This window comes from Botrytis deweyae (assembly GCF_014898535.1).
Source record: "Botrytis deweyae strain B1 chromosome Unknown BDEW_046, whole genome shotgun sequence".
NCBI classification, from domain to species: Eukaryota; Fungi; Ascomycota; class Leotiomycetes; order Helotiales; family Sclerotiniaceae; genus Botrytis; species Botrytis deweyae.
The window spans coordinates 211,828-228,270 of record NW_024066253.1 but is presented as its reverse complement, the minus strand read 5'-3'; the positions used below and the strand labels follow the sequence as shown (position 1 = coordinate 228,270).

The following is a 16,443-nucleotide window of genomic DNA, read 5'->3' as shown; positions in this document are numbered from 1 at the left end:
TCACCCGTTTATGGGTCGAACTCTGAAGGTAGCCAACCTGCCTGACTCCTTCCTCATTCAATCATTCATGGAGTTTTCCTTTTTCATTGGGCGACCCTACGAGCGATTGAGTCGAGGGAATGCTTCGAATCAAACAAATTGGTATTGCAACAACACAGATGGAGATGCTCCAGAGCCCAAAACCCGTCAAATATCGTAGGGAAGAGGCATGGCTTGAAATTTCACAAAGGGGTAATCAAGTACGCGCCTGAGCTTGATGCACAATTACGGTAAGACGAATGTTGCTTTGAGTATTTCTAAATTCTCGTTGAGCATAGTTTCGTGATTCGTCCTCGAAAGCACATAAATTCATCGTTGTGAGTTCTTTGTATTGAGAATTCACTGTAATTTCCTAGATATTTCATGAGTGTACAAGAAGTTTTTTTGTTAATTATAACCCATCATTTCTCGTCAAATTGTAGAATCTCCTGAACGGATGCAGTACAATCAAATCACTCCTGCCACTAATTTAGTGCCTCCCCTATTTGGAAAAGCTGCTAAATGTACGATTGTCCCATACCCCGCACTGCATACAAACACAAGGAAGTCACTTGTTTCTGCTCTTCGACTTCAATTTCGACAATCAGCCACCTGAAACCGAGCTTTCTCGCATCTCCGACCATGGAAACTGAGGCAGACCACGCTCAAGTCACCAAGACTCAGCATGCAGATCTGGCAAGAAAGTACAAGCTGCATGGACCGAAAATCGAACAGATTTGGCGAAGCTTTGATCAGAGTCAGCGAGTGAATGTCTTCAAGGTTGGTGTTGTCGAAGACGGATACTTGAAGCACTCAAAAGATCAATCAATAGGCGCCCCGTGGAAAATAGTCCCCGAAATGAATCTGCATGACATAACTACAGAACCTGAATATCTACTTGATTATCTGAGATACCGAGCTACAACGTCTCTCCTGCATCAATATAGAGTGGGTATTCATGATGGCCCAGGAGATTGTATGTTCATCTTGGAGAGTATGCACGATAATAACCTTCGCCATATTCAAGATTTCAAATACTGTTTAACTAGGTTTTACGACGAAGATACCTATGGTCAGTCATACAAAGCAACCACTGCTGCTAACTATCGCGAAATTACACATACACTCGCCTTTGCGTTTGAAAAGAGAGCTGTTGTTTCTCAAGAGGTTGGCGAATTCGTTCTCACCAGACAACTGCACACCTTGATACACCTGAATGTGTTAGTTGCGGACATTCTGGATGCCGGATCTACTACCAAATCTACGAAGCCCCGGCCAAAAAAGTCAAATAAGGCCGTTATTTCTGCTCTTTCAAGCCTTTCCATCGTTGACTGTCAAGAGAAGCTTTCGCTAGACGACATAATCAACAACTCACTCGACCAAAAAACCGCCGTGAGCGATTATCTGGTTTTGTGTTGCTCTGAATCAGTTGTTCTTGAACATATGGCCAACGGCTGGTACTTCAGTCGACCGGAACTTATACCTGATGAGAGGGGACGAATTCTCCCCTGGCTGGCCGATAAGTACATCAATACTTCTATCTTCGAGTTGATACACAACATGGCGACTGGGGCCGCAACCTGGGATTACATGCATCGCCTTCTTCAACTTCTAGCAGAGAAGCCTGACGATAAAATTGCCAGTACAATTTTGCTTCAGGAAGCATCAAACGTAGCTCATCTCGAGTTTTGTAGGGTACAGAAAGTCTTTAAACGCTACGTAGCCTTGGGAACAGGTACAAAGTATTTCAAACGCGTCTCGGGAAAGTATGATAATGGATCTGCACGAGTATTACTCAAGGAAGATCCAGAGCTTCTAACTAGGGAGAACCCACAACTTTCTTACGTGCTCCGTCTCTGCTCCCCTGGAATTGACGTCACAAACGCACTTCCTTGGATCAAGAAATTAGAAGATCTTTATCGTCTTCATCCCATCGAGCTATCTGAAGTGCATGATGGTGTTTTGGACGCTTTTGATGACCTGGCGGTCATCGTCAGATTTGTTGAAATTCTTTCTGCAACCGTTACTCTGCCAGCAAAAAATTCTAGAAGAGGACAGATATACGCATCAAGACTCAAGAACTTGTTAGGCGAGCTTGAACCATTAAAGCATGAGGTTGATCTTTCGAAATTTGCAGTACCCATGGAAAACCTTCTCGAGCCAGGAATGACCGAAGGTGCTATTGATGCTCTTGATCAATTTACAGCGGAACGTATGGGCACGAGGACCGGAATTCTGTACCAGGATCTTGTTGACGATTGCGTTTATCAGGTTCAAACTCACTATGAGCAGCAGAAAGACAGAGTGGCACAGATTAGGAAGAAGCCTCCCAAAACTTTTGAAGACCCCGCCTACGAGACTATGGGTCCAGATATCCTCATTCAGCAACGAAGACAAAAAGACAAGACTCGACCTATAAATGTCTCTCCTTATGATCTTACCCAAGATAAAACTGAACTTGCACAAGGAGGAACTGAGGAGTTGCCTCAGGTATTCAAAGTCAACAAAAACACGGCGCATGTCTTCTCCACCATGTTCGCCAAGTCTGAAGCTCGTGGTTCAATTAGCTGGATTTCTTTCGAAATTGCAATGGTCGATTTGGGGTTCTCTGTCATTCCAAAATTCGGATCGGTATACACTTTCTCTCCAGCAGCAAAGGATGTAGGTCGTATGAAGTCCATCACCTTTCACCGACCCCACAAGTCGGAGATTGAAGGGTGGAAGTTGGTCATGTTTGCTAGTCGATTGAAGAGGGTTTATGGATGGAGCGAACAATCTTTCAAGGTCATCTGATAAGAGTGCAAGATCTTTAACGGTGGCTTGGTGTGGGAGTGGGCAGTATTCAGACGGTATTGTTAATGGCAGACTTCGAGCAAAGATTTTGTTACTATCAATGGAAATAAATAATCTTCAAGTATGTAGTACCAAGTTAATGTAATTGCTAGTGCCAACTCTTCCATGTATCTCAAAGATCAGGTAATTGTGAAGTCCCGAGAAACAATGCTACTTTGTTAGATGGGTAGGTCACAAAAAAGATATGTGGTTTATCCAGGGCTAGTAGTAATATTATTACGAGATTTCCTGGGTGAGTAGCTGAGTAGCTGAGTCAAGATGGACAAAGATAAACCAGGCACTCAGCATTGAGTATATTGCATGCGAGCTGGAAAGAAACTGTCGGTTCCTCGTGAAACGATATTGTAGCAATGCTTTGAAGACACTGGAGTGCCTAAAAGGGGGCCAAGTACTGATGAATTGTACCTTGGAGAAACGAAGGGACTCAAGAATTATATTCATATCCGTAACATAGAAAAGATTCCAAACTTTGTAGTGAGCCCTTAACCTCACAATATTTTCTGTTCAAGTGCAAGGAAACAGACTGTACTGGCACTTTGCACTTTCGTAGATAGAATCGAAGATAAGTTTTGAGATTATGTGAAGAATTGGATACAGTAATGTATTAACAGAGACCGTTAACTGCAATTTAAACGTGAGAGGTATAGTACGGAGTGGTGTGCGTATGGCTGTTGAAAGATCGTAAAAATATTCCGAAATGAAAAGGAGGTCTCAAGAATGAGAGTGAGGCATCACCACTTGTGCGGCTAATTTTGAGTGTAAGGTGGTGCGATCGTGGAGATGTAAAGATTTGGGATTAGTTAGGAGGCGATGTTATGTATGGGTTAGTACTGCCGAGGGGAGGGGTAGTATAGTGAAGAAAACAGAAGCTGGATGGATGTATCTAAACATTTCTTCCGGACTTTTAGTATCCAGGGTGGAAGATAAATGAAATAATAGCCGCTCATTAAATACACTGAATACTACGGGATGAGAGATTGCAGTCTCTGAAATGTTGCGGGTATTGGATAGTGGACACCTTTAGATAGGTACCTGTTGATAGCACAATTGTCGTTTGACTAAATTTGCTGTTTCACCACCTTCAAGAGCAATAGATCGTAGGAGGTGCCAAGGTCAGTTCATATTCTCATAGTTGATCGATAAGCATTATCGTAACTAGCAGAATTTATTGAAAGGTTGTTATGCTCATGGAATGCAGGCTCGGAGGTTCTTTTGGGGGCTATACCTATTGAGTCGTGGCAGTCTAAGTTGGCAAATAAGACACCCTCCATCATGGCCTCGTGGCTTGAGTAATACATTTACCGTTGCTTTAGGACGCATATTTGCTGACACAAAATGTGATCGATCAGATGAGAGCCGAAGAGAGAGGGGGATGAGGTTGATATCGAAGAGTTGGGTTCAGAAAAAAGGAGGAAGAACGAGGGCTTAACATAAGGATACTACTATCCTGTATGATGGCCCATGTCGCAATCATTGGGAATGTGCTGTCTGTATTATGATTAGCATACCCGACTGTGTAGTACTGAGACAAGAAGCTAAAAGAGTTGGGTGATTAGAGTGTGGATTGTTTGCGCTATGAGCACTCGAAGGGGGAGAGGAATATATGTTGAAATATCTTTCAGAAGAAGTCAAGTCGAGGATTGCTTTGAGACAGGGCTTCCGCAGCAAACTGGAATATTTGAGAATACCGAATCTGCAGAACTCGAGACCATAACAGTTCGCAAATGTCAACTCCCACTCGGCCATGACTGGATTGCTAGTGAGAAAGATACGCCCACAATTGTATCAGCTCGAGTGTTTGATACTGCTTGAACGACCGATATTGAAGGATCTATCGACTCGTTAATATACTGTAGTGGAAGCATGTAATATGGATCCATGACAGATGCTTCATCTATCAACAGACAGCGTCGGATTGGTAGTCTTGTAGAATGGAAGCTAGTTGGTATTTCAACTTTCTTGTCTTGAGTCATACCATAATTGAAGCAGCACAGAAAGGGCCAGTTGTAGATTTGCTGTTGAACATTTTTCCGATCGATATCGACATGAAATTTGATGGAGTCTCGTGGGTTTAATTCGAAGGCGAACTAGAGGTCAAAAAGATTGGTGTATCGAGACCACTCATTACTCCTGGTTCACATCTGTTCGCACCATGGTAGGCCAGACACTTTTTTACAGTACTCCCTATCATACCATGAAGCTGTTTGGAACTCGGAACCTTAAACAAGAAACCCATAGATTTGCTGTTCTCTTGACTAGGGAAGTTGGACAAGATTTTGTTCGAAAAGAGTGCCTTTCGATAGCAAAATTACTGAATGCCGAGCTCAATTGTAAGTTGATATGAAAGTGATTTCAACGGAGAAATACATCGTTTCTTCTGAATGTTGGAGAACATAACTGGTCCCAATGCAATGTCGTAATGCAAATGTTGTGGTCTTGGCAAGATATTATATTGAATCGACAACTCGTGTGCATTCTACCTTCCAAGTCTAAACGTCGTAAAGAACCCTCGTCTCCAATGGGGCGGAGATATGTTTCCACGGCTTCATCTGAGAACAATGAAGTGAGAAACAATAGAATGAGAACAATGTCTCGAAATGCGAGGGCAGTAGAAGACAAGCGGTACTGCCCTATCACATAAAGGCCAAGACAGAGATAGCTACATAATGGCCAGGATAAAGTACGTTTTCTTCGAAATCGACCATGTCGGCTATACCTCTCACTCATGTTTATTTCTTTGATAATCCTGCAGAACCTGTAGCGAAGGCAGGGTAATACATAATAGAATGATGCAGCAACCGACCAAAAAGGCAGGCAGAATAAGACGAACAAGGTACAAGAGGCAGTGAGCACTTGGCCTGTGTCTACTATACGGAGCACCCTAGTAACGACGAGAATATCTCCGTTGTACAGATTGTAGATCGTGATGTTGTGAATTCCAGGAGATTTTAGGACTTCCAGATGATAGTTTTCAAACACTTGTAATGAAAACTGCCAATATACAGAAAGACATTCTTTCATCCAAGAATATGAGAACAGTTTTGAGAACAAATCCCAAGAACATAATTTCAGGCTATGCAAAACCTCTTTCCAAATTTCCAAATTCCCAAGACCTTCGGTCCCGAATCCTTCATCCCATTATCCATACCAAGCCTCCCCCCAACCGGAAATATACATCCGTACCCGTACGTGCCACTTGCACACAGGAAAATGTCGTCGTAAGCTTTACCCGTGATAATGGAAACACGAACTCTGCAAACCAACTAGAGTGAAGAAAAAGTGTCTTGTTGCAAGTCTGAAAATTTGCCCAGCTTTTTGCTTTTCCTTACTTGGCTAGGTTTGCAATCGGAAGGTGTGAATTGGTGGAACTTTGCACGCTTTTGTTTGTATAGGTGGTTATTTTAAGATGGGTTGGTGGTAGAACTAAGGTTGTGTTTGCTTTGTTCCTGGTTACCTTTCTTTAATTCCCACCAGTAGATGTTGAATTCGAAGGATTGGTGAGATTGAAGAACATTACTTAGTTTGTAGAGTAGATGAAATTCTAGGAGATGTTCAAGGAAATCAGGCTATGTGAGTCACGTGCTCGCGCGAACTTTTCAAACACGAACTCTTACTTGCCCGTCGTGATTGGATTTGAGACCTTCACCTCATGAGATTGTCAAACGCGTCGACTATACGACCAAGAATGAGAGCAACTCATATACTTTATCAATTATGGAAAGCACTCACTTATAAGTATGATGATTTATGATTCCGAAGAACTTATTTATTAAGCATTCAAAGTGATGACTTGATTTCTTGAAATGGCCATACGTCTCAACTCTCCGCCTATCAATGTACGACAATTCACTTCCCGAGAATTCTCGAAATGGCTGAAATAGATCACATGGCTCAGACAAAAGTCTTGCGTCCTCCGGCTCCAGCTCCAGCTCCAGCCCATCCAATAACAGCAGATCAATTGCTTGAATTGGAAGAGCGGCAACGGACGCTGTTCAATGAGCAAGATAATGGACCAGCACGAATCAGAACGGGATGTCAGGAGATTGATGAATATGTTCTCTGTGCCGGTAAGGCTCAATCAAATGGAGGATTTGAGAGAGGAATCGTAGTAGGGTTAAGTGCTGCTGATGGAGATGAATCGATAGGCAGTCGAGTGGTAAGTTATTGCCATATTGTGTATTAAATTGTGTATTGAATAAGGTCCTGATACATTCACTATTTAGATAACTCTCAATCTCATAGCATCAGTCCTCTTACAACATATCGATTTGGTAAATGTCATTCAGAATTCCCAGAGTGAATCGACGAATAAAATCAAGCCAAAAGTCGTAGTAATAGACGCCACTGGTTCCTTTAACCTTCCTCTCTTAGTCAAAATCTTGAGATCAAGGCTCTTGAAGAGGAGACGTGAGATGAGAAGTAGGGATGATTCGACTATGAATATTAATTCTGGTCATAATGCAGATGAAAGTACCGAGATCGACATACAAAAAGAGGTGAATGCACTACTGGAACTGGTAGCCATTAGTAGAGTCTTTGATATTGAGGGGCTATGGGAGGTTTTAAGTGAGCTAGGACAACCACATGACCTGTCAAGAAACAATGGGGACGATCAGGAAATACCTACCATCATACCACCACGGACCAGCAAACCCGTTGAAGGGAAAGCAGAGCCACTGCACAAAATCCCAGATGAAATCTGCGACAGCGAAGAGGAAGACATCGAATTAACACCACCTCCACCACCACCATCACCACCACCGCCAGTCAAACCCACAACCCCAACCCCAAGCTCAACAGAAACCACTCCCGAAATATTAATCATAGACAGCATGCACCACCTAATCTCCCACCTCTTCACACACTCCGAAAAAGTCTCCGCACACAACCTCCTCTCCCTCCTATCACAAACTCTCCACACCCTCACCCACACCCACAACATCCTCACCATCCTCCACAACAGCACTCTCCCTACCAAATCCCATTTCGCAATCCCACACCCTTCTCGTCAACCTCAACCTCCACATCCACATCCACATCCACCCCCACCCCCACCCCCAACCATCCAATCCATCTTCCCTTCCCCATCCCAAAAACCCTCACTCGGACGCATCTTCGACGACTTCCTCAACCTGCACATCCTGATTTCGAAACTCCCAAAGAAGAGAGAAGATGCGGAGCTTCTCTACTGTCGCGATGATAATACATTTACATCTCGTGTTGGGAATGAGGAGGTCGCTTATAGTTTTGTGTTTGAGGTTTTGAGGGATGAGTGTCCGGTTTTGGGTGGGGAGAGGAAGCTGGGGAGGAGGTTTGGGGATAGGGAACAGAGGTGGGGGGTTTTTGAGATGGGGGGTGGAGTTGAGGGATGGTTTTAGGATGGGGGGAGAGGGGAGGGGAGAAATGAGTGTGCAATGATTGGGAAAGTATGGAAATGGGATGGGGAAGGGGCAATAAAATGAAAATGATAGATGGATGGATCTTTCGCATACTCACTATCTCGCTTAAAAGCACTTTATATGATATCATGGATTCTCATTCTCGTTCTCATTCCGATTCCGATTCCGCAAATGCAATGCAATGTAATGCGATGCCTAGGTTATGCTATTACTTAAAAACACTAAAAAAAAGAAACCTATCCCTTCCCTTCCCCTGGATATTCTACTTCATCTCGCTAGCCCTCAACATATCAAAACTCTCTCCACTCTCACTTCCCTCTCCTTCATCCTCCCCATCTCTAAACCCGCCAACCACACCCTCAACCAAGACACCTCCCTTTCTGAACCTCTTCCTCCCAGTTTCCACCTCTTCAAGTGCTAGTCTAGGACCATTTCCTAAAACAAATCTTCTATGCCATTCTCCTACAAACATACCTTCCGGATCCGCATCATTTCTAATCCTTCTCCAGTTCTCCAAATTCTCTCCATACATCTCTTCAATATCTTCACCTGTGGTTTCGAAATTCTTAGCCCAATGAGGTTTGCCCCCTAATTCTCGCATCAAAAATTCGAATCCTTGGTAATATCTTGCATGACATGGTGGATCCATATCATATGGACGGTAGAGAGTTGCGTTTAGGTAAAGAGTTGCTTCTTCTGTACATGTAGGATCGAGATGTGGACGAGGGGTAAGACTATTGCTTGTTTCTGTGACGCGGACTTCGACGGGTGCATGAACGTATAGGCCTTCTGCTGAATAAGGAATGCCATGTGCAACGTAATCTGGATCATCTGGAGTAAGATGATTAAGCCACGAACTTAATCTCTTTAAAGCTTCTGGACCTTTGGAAATTGGAATTGCCCATTCATTGACGAATTGCGAGTAAAGACAATTCATAAGGAGAGCTTGACGAGATGGTTGAATTGCGGAGCTCTTGGAACCATTTGCAAATCCATATTGCATACCAAAGACAAACCATTCTACCCATGGAAGAATACGTGGAACGTAATTTCCTAGAGCGAGCAGATTATGATAGACGTGATATCCTAACCAAGCATCATAGTAAGACTTTGGAGGAGGCATTGGGGCCAAATCTGTCTTTTCAGCAGCCCAAACAACCGCTCTTCTTGTATAAGGAAACCACCAAACTCGAACAAATTCGGTCTGTGTCCAGAGTGTTTTATCCCAGTTATTCATCATTCGAAGATCTGTATCCACAGTTTGTTCCCATGAAAGAGTGAAAGCTGGTACGGCTTGGAAAGTAATTTCTGTAATGATACCGATTGCTCCCAAAGAAATGAGAGAAGCGCGAAAGAGTTCCTCATTTTGATTCGGTGAACAAGTTTCCGTTTTTCCATTCGAAAGAGTAATCTTCAATTCCAAGATCGAACTTGACAAGATTCCATGTCGTAAAGTACTTCCGTGAGTCCCTGTCGAAATTGCTCCAGCAATCGATTGATGATTAATACTACCCAAATTTGGCATTGCCAAACCGACAGCATCAAGTTGTTCGCCCACGGAATATAATCGAATACCACTTTGCATAACCACCACACCTGTTTCCCTATCTGCGGATAGAATTTTATTGAAATTATCCAGATTAATGAGCCAGCTCGATGTGCAAGTAATATTTGAAGGAGAATGACCACATCCTACAGTTGTAATTCTGCGTCGACATCTTCGCGCAAGGTTGACGACCTTTTCGACTTCGGCGATAGATTGTGGTTGAATGAACAATTCAGGAGATGAATGAAATGTCCTTGCCCATGTTGATTGAGTATGATTTGTTACAGCGCGAAATGGAATATCGTCGCCATATTTTTCCAATTCGGATTTGATTGCGGGGTCCATCTTTGCGCCCAGATCGACCTAGGTGGGTGTATCTTTTGAAAGTTGTAAGTAAGTTGTAGATCTATTTTAGAATGGTGATTCAAACTTACTAGGTAATCTCAATAGGTATATACGAGTGAGTAACTTGGGTTGAGAGAGGAATATTATATTCTCATCTGATATTCCCGAGAGAAGTGAAAGAAAATCCAGATTCTCCCATTTTTGTCGCCTCTCTTCGAAGGAGGATTGATACTTTTTTTTAGGCGGGGTGGTTTGGAATATGAAACTAAAATGGCTGCAGATGGGCGCAGATGAGTGCATGAGTGCATGAGTGCATAAAAAAATAAGCCGACGCCGACAATACAATAGCGATACCGATACGATACGACCAATGATTCCCATCCAGTCACCCAGTCCAGCCAGTCCAGCCAGTCCAGCCAGTCCAGCCAGATCTTTTGATGGTTTGATGTGATGAAACTAGACCACGAATGGGCTCATCGTCTACAATCACCAGTCACCAGTCAAAGACCAACGAATAATATTCGGGAGTCATCTACGATAAATGACTGACATATATATATATATATACATCTGCATATATATGTACCTAGGTATACACACACAACATACAAGTTATTGGTTAATGTTACCAACGGTTTACTTGTTTGTTCTTGTTTATTGACTATCACGATTATCTCTACGATATCAAACTACTGTACTGATACCATCACCTTACCGGATTGTATCTAGACAATTGAATGACGCTCCGCTGGCCCTTCGGGGACCACTGCCGTGGAGGCAGACTACTTGACATGTCAATATCAATATCTAGTACCGGTAACCTTACTTCTTTACATCTTTTGAATTTCGAGCGCAGCGAGCTATGGGGGTTTGGGGGCTTGCCCCCATCAATAAACCCAGAAAGGATCTGAATATCATATGCAAAGTCACATATATCTATTGATTCTATTCTGGATATATGAAAATGATCAAGACGACGAATATAGATCGGAAGCCAGATACTCCAGATTCTTCTCGCTTCCTCTTTCTCCTCAGACCAAAGACAACGAACGATTAAGTTTCTAGAAATTCTAGAAATTCATTCGACTTGGATCGTAGCAAGGATATACATGTTCAATTAATATACAACTTAATACAAGTCATATCATTCCGAATATGCAAGGCGACCTGTCAAAGATCTTGATCACCAGTCATTCTACATGTTCGAGTCTTTGAGATCTACAAAAGGGTGATGTATCCACCAATATCAACGATCCTATTGATATTGGGAAATCCTCCAAATTCCTTTTATATCTCGTGAGCCTCACATCTTGTTCAATATACATCATTGGAAGTATATTATCGATGGTTTTCAAGTATATCATATATATATATATATATATATATATATATATTTATACATATCATGTTCGTTCTTCTATTCATAATAAATGAACATCGAGATGGAAGATTTCCCAGACTTCCCCAAAACCTCGATCCCTAACTTTTCATCTCTTTTTCCTTTTTCCCAATTCTTTGCATGAACTTCATCTGAACTATTATTTCAAAGAGTCCTAGTCTTGGTCTTACTCGAGTCTACCCTACCCAGTCCAGTCCCCTTCGTATGCGGAACATCCGGACCCCTCTCTCTTCAATCAAATGAGGTAAACGTTTAGATATTGTATCAATTTAACATAGGGGAGAAATTTCCATTGCATTGTATTGCTTTTGGAGGTGTATCTACGATTGAGGTACTCGCGGAGAGATTTGGTACCTGCAGACAGACCAGACAGCAATAGCTACAATATCTATCAGATCTATCAGATCTATCAGATCTACCATATATACCATATTCTTCTATCGGTCTGATCCTCTCTCTATATACAAAAGTACTGGTTGATTTATTTCATTCTCTTTTCCTCTCTCCCTCACTCTCTCTCTATACATATACACATATACACATATACATACATCTACATCTACATCCATCTACATATACTCTCTTTCTAAATTTACTGTATATCATCTAAATCTGAACTGTTCATATTCTTATATTCTTGTATTATTTCATTATCCTTCCTTATCTATTCTCTTCTCTTCTCTTCTCTCCTTTTCCCAATAAAATGAAATAATGGTTAATGTCGCCCTCTCACTCACCTTATCAGCTGGAATGTCTCCTACACCCACCAGTACATTTTGCGGTCTTCATCGTCCCTCACATTCTCACTCCAATTTAAAGAAAGACGCCGCCCAACAAGACACTTCCGACGCACTTTCCACTACTTCCTCTAAATTCCGCAAACAATTAGTAGCAAATGCACGACCTCTCCTCCTCCGCCGTCGCGATACCTCAGATACAACTCGAAGTCTTCCAAATTTGAACTCCAAATCAAAGTCGAGTCTTCAAGAGAAAGATAAATTCGGCAACCGCGACGATTCACATCCTTCAATTTCAGTCCCACCCGGTCGAAATCTCCGATTAAAAAAATCACAACCACCTGGTTCGACTTCACCCAATTTTTCCCTCCCACTCAATAATAATAATCCTAAACGTCCATCGGCCGATTTTCAATGGGCGCGTGAAGATCAATTGAGTGTGATATTAGAATATCTGGAAGAAACTACACGTGGCGGAAGTACTCCCAATTCAGAGACCGCCGATCCATTAAATCATTCCAACAATTCCCATTCAGCAACTCCGCTCGCATTACCGCAACCTCCCCCACCTCTCGCAATCCCCGAAACAATACGAGAAAACTTGTCTCCGACACCTACATCATCACCTCGCACTCCAAAATTTAATAAAATCGGTGTTCGTGAACGCGCAAGCAATTCGAAAATCCCCAGTTATTCTTTCTCGAGAACTCCTTCTACACCTTCGACTCTCAATACCGCTTTTACAAATTCATCAACACCTTCCAGACCCCAAAACCTGATAAGAAGAAGTGAACAACGAAATCTGGAGGATAAATTCAGAGAAATAAGAGAAGGGTTGAGAGATAAAGATCGTGCGGATCCAATTGATTTTTCAAGCAGCGCATTGGGAATCAGAATGGCTAGCAGTATTGGTAGTGAGAGGGGAACACCGGAGATGGTACCAAGACCCATTGCGCATCCGCCAAAAGATGTAAGTATCTTCATCTTTTAATTTTTGTTTCCCAAGATGAGATGGCGGAAGGGGAAGTCGAACGGGAGAGAATGAATGGAAGCTTTTATTCTAGTTGCTGCTCTTTATGGGGGCAAGCCCCCAAACCCCCTTTTGCTCGCTGCGCTCGATTATTTCCTCTACGAAACTAGTCGGCCTCCACGGCAGTGGCCCTCGGAGAGCCAGCGGAGCGTCATTCATAAAATTTCATCATGGCAGGCAGTGCCCCATTCGATAAACATTAGATGAAAACTGTCAATTCACACCTCAATCCCATTAATTGATTTCACTGAACTATACTAACATCATCTCTCTCACAGCTCGAATCCATAGCCCGCATAGACTCCTCCCTAATCTTCGAACATTTCACCACGTCCGATGCCTGGGTTCTCGGATCCGCTCTTCGGGAGCGTCTCCTTCCTCACCCAACTCCAGTCGTTATTTCCATCTCCCTTTCAAATGCCAATCAAGTTCTTTTCCACTGCTGTACACATTCTGGAACCATGCCCGATAATGATTCCTGGGTTTCGAGAAAGAGAAAGACGGTTTTGAGATGGGGTGTTTCAACATGGTATATGTGGTGTAAATTTGAAGGGGATGAGAGTGCTTTTGCGCGCAAATATGGGTTGGGGAATGAAGCGGGAGATTATGCAATTCATGGAGGTGGAGTACCAATTAGAGTTACGGGTGTGGAGGGAGTGGTAGCTTGTGTGGTTGTTAGTGGATTGAAACAGTGGGAGGATCATGGAGTTATTGTCGAGGTTATTAGGGATTTGTATTATTGAGCGGATTTGCGGGTTTGTGCATGCATAGTTTGTCTAGGTGATTTGGACAAGCGTGGATGGAAGCGGTGTTTTTTTTTATATCCTGCGACTTGCATATAAAGGATAAATGCATGGAATTACTGGATGTTTTAAACTTGGCTTGGATGATTCGGTATGGTTTGGTTGAATGGTTCGCATTGTTTACGCACGTTAATGAATATGCATATGGTATATGTTGAAAGGGGAAGTCAAGAAAAGGAAGGGAAAGGCAAGGAAAGGGAAGAGGGGAGAGGCAATGATTAATGATTGGCTAGATGCCAAGGCTGAAATTGTATATACGAGCAACCCTTATATGCGGGCATTTAGGCCATGAAATTTTTAGGCCCTTATATCCAGGTTCATCTGTATGTATATTCCTCGCTTATCTTCTCCCCTTTCCCTCCCCCCCCCCTTTCAATTCTTAAGCTAGCTGTCTTTCTCCCTCCGAATTTGCTTTTGAATGAATGTACGGCTCGGAAGTCGATATGTGTATGTTATACATGTAACAACATGTAAAGAATTTTCTTCAGGTCCTCCTCGTCTTCTCATTATCTTTATCTAGTTCTTCTTCTCGGTTGTATTTGGAGGGATTAGATTACGATGAGTGTACTATGGATAACAACTCTTATATGACGAGGGATTTAGAAGAGGAATACTAGGTACATTGAATGTTGTTTAATCATTGAAACTATCTAAACATCTCTAAAATCTCTCTAATTGCTTCTCTAAAGATCAACAAAAACCCATCCTCACCTCGTAAAACCACTCATTTATTTCCCCTCCTTTTCCTTCTCATCCTCCACCGAATTCTCAACCACATCCACCATAAACGCACCGCCCAACAAAATAGCCGGTTCCTCCAAACTCTTATGTTCATAACTCAACGTTCCTACTCCTCCCGCCTCGAGCAAAAAAGTCGGTCCATCCTGTAACGTCTTTCCAACCCATCGCATCGCAAACGCTCTCAAGATATGTCCATGCGCTACAATCAACACATCTCCCGGTCCCGCTTCCTTTTTGTCTTTCCCAATTACGGGACCGTGGTATTTGGATCGAATGTCCGAGATGAGAGCGTCGATACGTTCGGTGACTTGTTCGGGGGATTCGCCATCCGGACAACCATCGCGCCAAATATCCCACTCGGGAAGTCCGGCGGCTTTGCGATCAGAGCGGATTTGTACAGAGGTGATTCCTTCGTAAGAACCGTAATCCCATTCCCGGATGTTTTCGGTGATTTCTACTTTTGCCGACGTGCGGATTCCTGAGGTGTGGGGATTAGCAAGTGCCGATGTTCATATTAGAAGTTGGGAAGTAAGATTGCCAGGCAATCGGGAAACGATATTATGGAATAGATGTGTGGAATAAGGAATCGAGGTAAGAAAATGCATATTCACCAGATTCAGCATGTTTTCTTCGTTCTTCCCATGGAAGTTTCTCGGCACATCCTACTTCGAGGAGTTCGAGGGTTCTTTGGGCACGTTTTCGTGGGGAGACATAGCTGGATAGTTGTTAGAATTGTGAATATTTACCTAACAAGATATTAAATATTCGAGCGCAGCGAGCAAATGGGGGTTTGGGGGCTTGCCCCCATTGAGATCAATATAAAAATTAATGAATGACGCTCCGCTGGCCCTTCGGGGACCACTGCCGTGGAGGCAGACTAGGAGAAGATAGAAACATACATATGAGCCAAGTTTCTAGGAACAATTAATCGATCATCACCAATTAATGCTCTTCCCGTTGCGCGAATTCTCTTTTCTCCATTGGCAGTTAAAGGAAGTTCTGTGATGCCAGTATGTCGACCATTGAGAGACCATTCGGTTTCACCATGGCGGATCACGAAGACTCGAGGAGTGGTCATTATGTAGGAGGATGTGATGTGATGTGATGTTTGTTTATCTTTTAACTTTCAATTGAGGGGTAGAGGGGATTCTTGTTTTGGCGCAGATCGTTGATTTAAGTTATGGAATCAATCATCCAAAAATGAACGGCGTGTTTATATAAAGTAAAGTCTATGACTCAATTAGTATATATTCGAATTTTATAAACTCCAACATCATTTCCATTTCTTCCGAGTCCCAAAGTCAAACCTCTCCCTCTCCTCTTCTCCCCCTCAATGTGCAAATACAAATAGCGGCGGTGCAGGAAACCAACATAATTGAATCGACCTACCTGCCTAATTATCTGTGCCTCACTCCTTCGACTTCGAGAATCCAACGATAAATAATTATCTCACAAGGCCAAGTATTTTCCAAGTACTTTCCATAAAAATCACATTCATTCACATCAATATAAAACAAAAAATGGCAAAATCAGATCAACATGCAAGCAGCTTATTACACAATCCCAAACCAA

The 16,443-nt window shown here is 42.7% G+C and overlaps 5 protein-coding genes across 5 annotated transcripts; 3 read left to right on the top strand and 2 right to left on the bottom strand.

Moving 5' to 3' along the window:
• Positions 1-660: 660 nt before the first annotated feature.
• Positions 661-2,811, top strand: EAE98_011306 (uncharacterized protein; the record flags this gene model as incomplete). The annotated part of the gene is made up of 1 exon (XM_038958928.1): positions 661-2,811. One exon carries the CDS (start codon positions 661-663, stop codon positions 2,809-2,811), a length of 2,151 nt encoding a protein of 716 aa, XP_038804768.1.
• A 3,727-nt stretch (positions 2,812-6,538) lies between these two features.
• EAE98_011305 (uncharacterized protein) lies at positions 6,539-8,249 on the top strand (the record flags this gene model as incomplete). Its single annotated transcript, XM_038958927.1, has 2 exons — positions 6,539-7,027; positions 7,095-8,249. The coding sequence occupies exons 1-2, from the start codon at positions 6,740-6,742 to the stop codon at positions 8,247-8,249; spliced, it is 1,443 nt and encodes a 480-aa protein (XP_038804767.1). The 5' UTR covers positions 6,539-6,739.
• A 283-nt stretch (positions 8,250-8,532) lies between these two features.
• EAE98_011304 (uncharacterized protein) lies at positions 8,533-10,161 on the bottom strand (the record flags this gene model as incomplete). Its single annotated transcript, XM_038958926.1, has 1 exon — positions 8,533-10,161. The coding sequence occupies one exon, from the start codon at positions 10,159-10,161 to the stop codon at positions 8,533-8,535; it is 1,629 nt and encodes a 542-aa protein (XP_038804766.1).
• A 2,110-nt stretch (positions 10,162-12,271) lies between these two features.
• On the top strand, positions 12,272-14,070 carry EAE98_011303 (uncharacterized protein; the record flags this gene model as incomplete). Its single annotated transcript, XM_038958925.1, has 2 exons — positions 12,272-13,267; positions 13,606-14,070. The coding sequence occupies 2 exons, from the start codon at positions 12,272-12,274 to the stop codon at positions 14,068-14,070; spliced, it is 1,461 nt and encodes a 486-aa protein (XP_038804765.1).
• Positions 14,071-14,746: 676 nt separating this feature from the next.
• EAE98_011302 (uncharacterized protein) lies at positions 14,747-16,433 on the bottom strand. The gene is made up of 4 exons (XM_038958924.1): positions 16,261-16,433; positions 15,771-16,100; positions 15,483-15,586; positions 14,747-15,349 (listed from the first exon to the last, which is right to left on the bottom strand). The coding sequence occupies exons 2-4, from the start codon at positions 15,947-15,949 to the stop codon at positions 14,859-14,861; spliced, it is 774 nt and encodes a 257-aa protein (XP_038804764.1). The 5' UTR covers positions 15,950-16,100; positions 16,261-16,433; the 3' UTR covers positions 14,747-14,858.
• Positions 16,434-16,443: the final 10 nt, after the last annotated feature.

What these genes read in the sequence shown, in the direction of transcription:
- EAE98_011302 (XM_038958924.1), bottom strand. Translation starts at nt 15,949, where the DNA reads ATGACCACTCCTCGAGTCTTCGTGATCCGCCATGGTGAAACCGAATGG. An exon ending in CCTAGAAACTTGGCTCATAT is followed by an intron (nt 15,587 to 15,770) that starts GTATGTTTCTAT and finishes ACAACTATCCAG; the next exon opens with CTATGTCTCCCCACGAAAAC. An exon ending in AAGAAAACATGCTGAATCTG is followed by an intron (nt 15,350 to 15,482) that starts GTGAATATGCAT and finishes CCCACACCTCAG; the next exon opens with GAATCCGCACGTCGGCAAAA.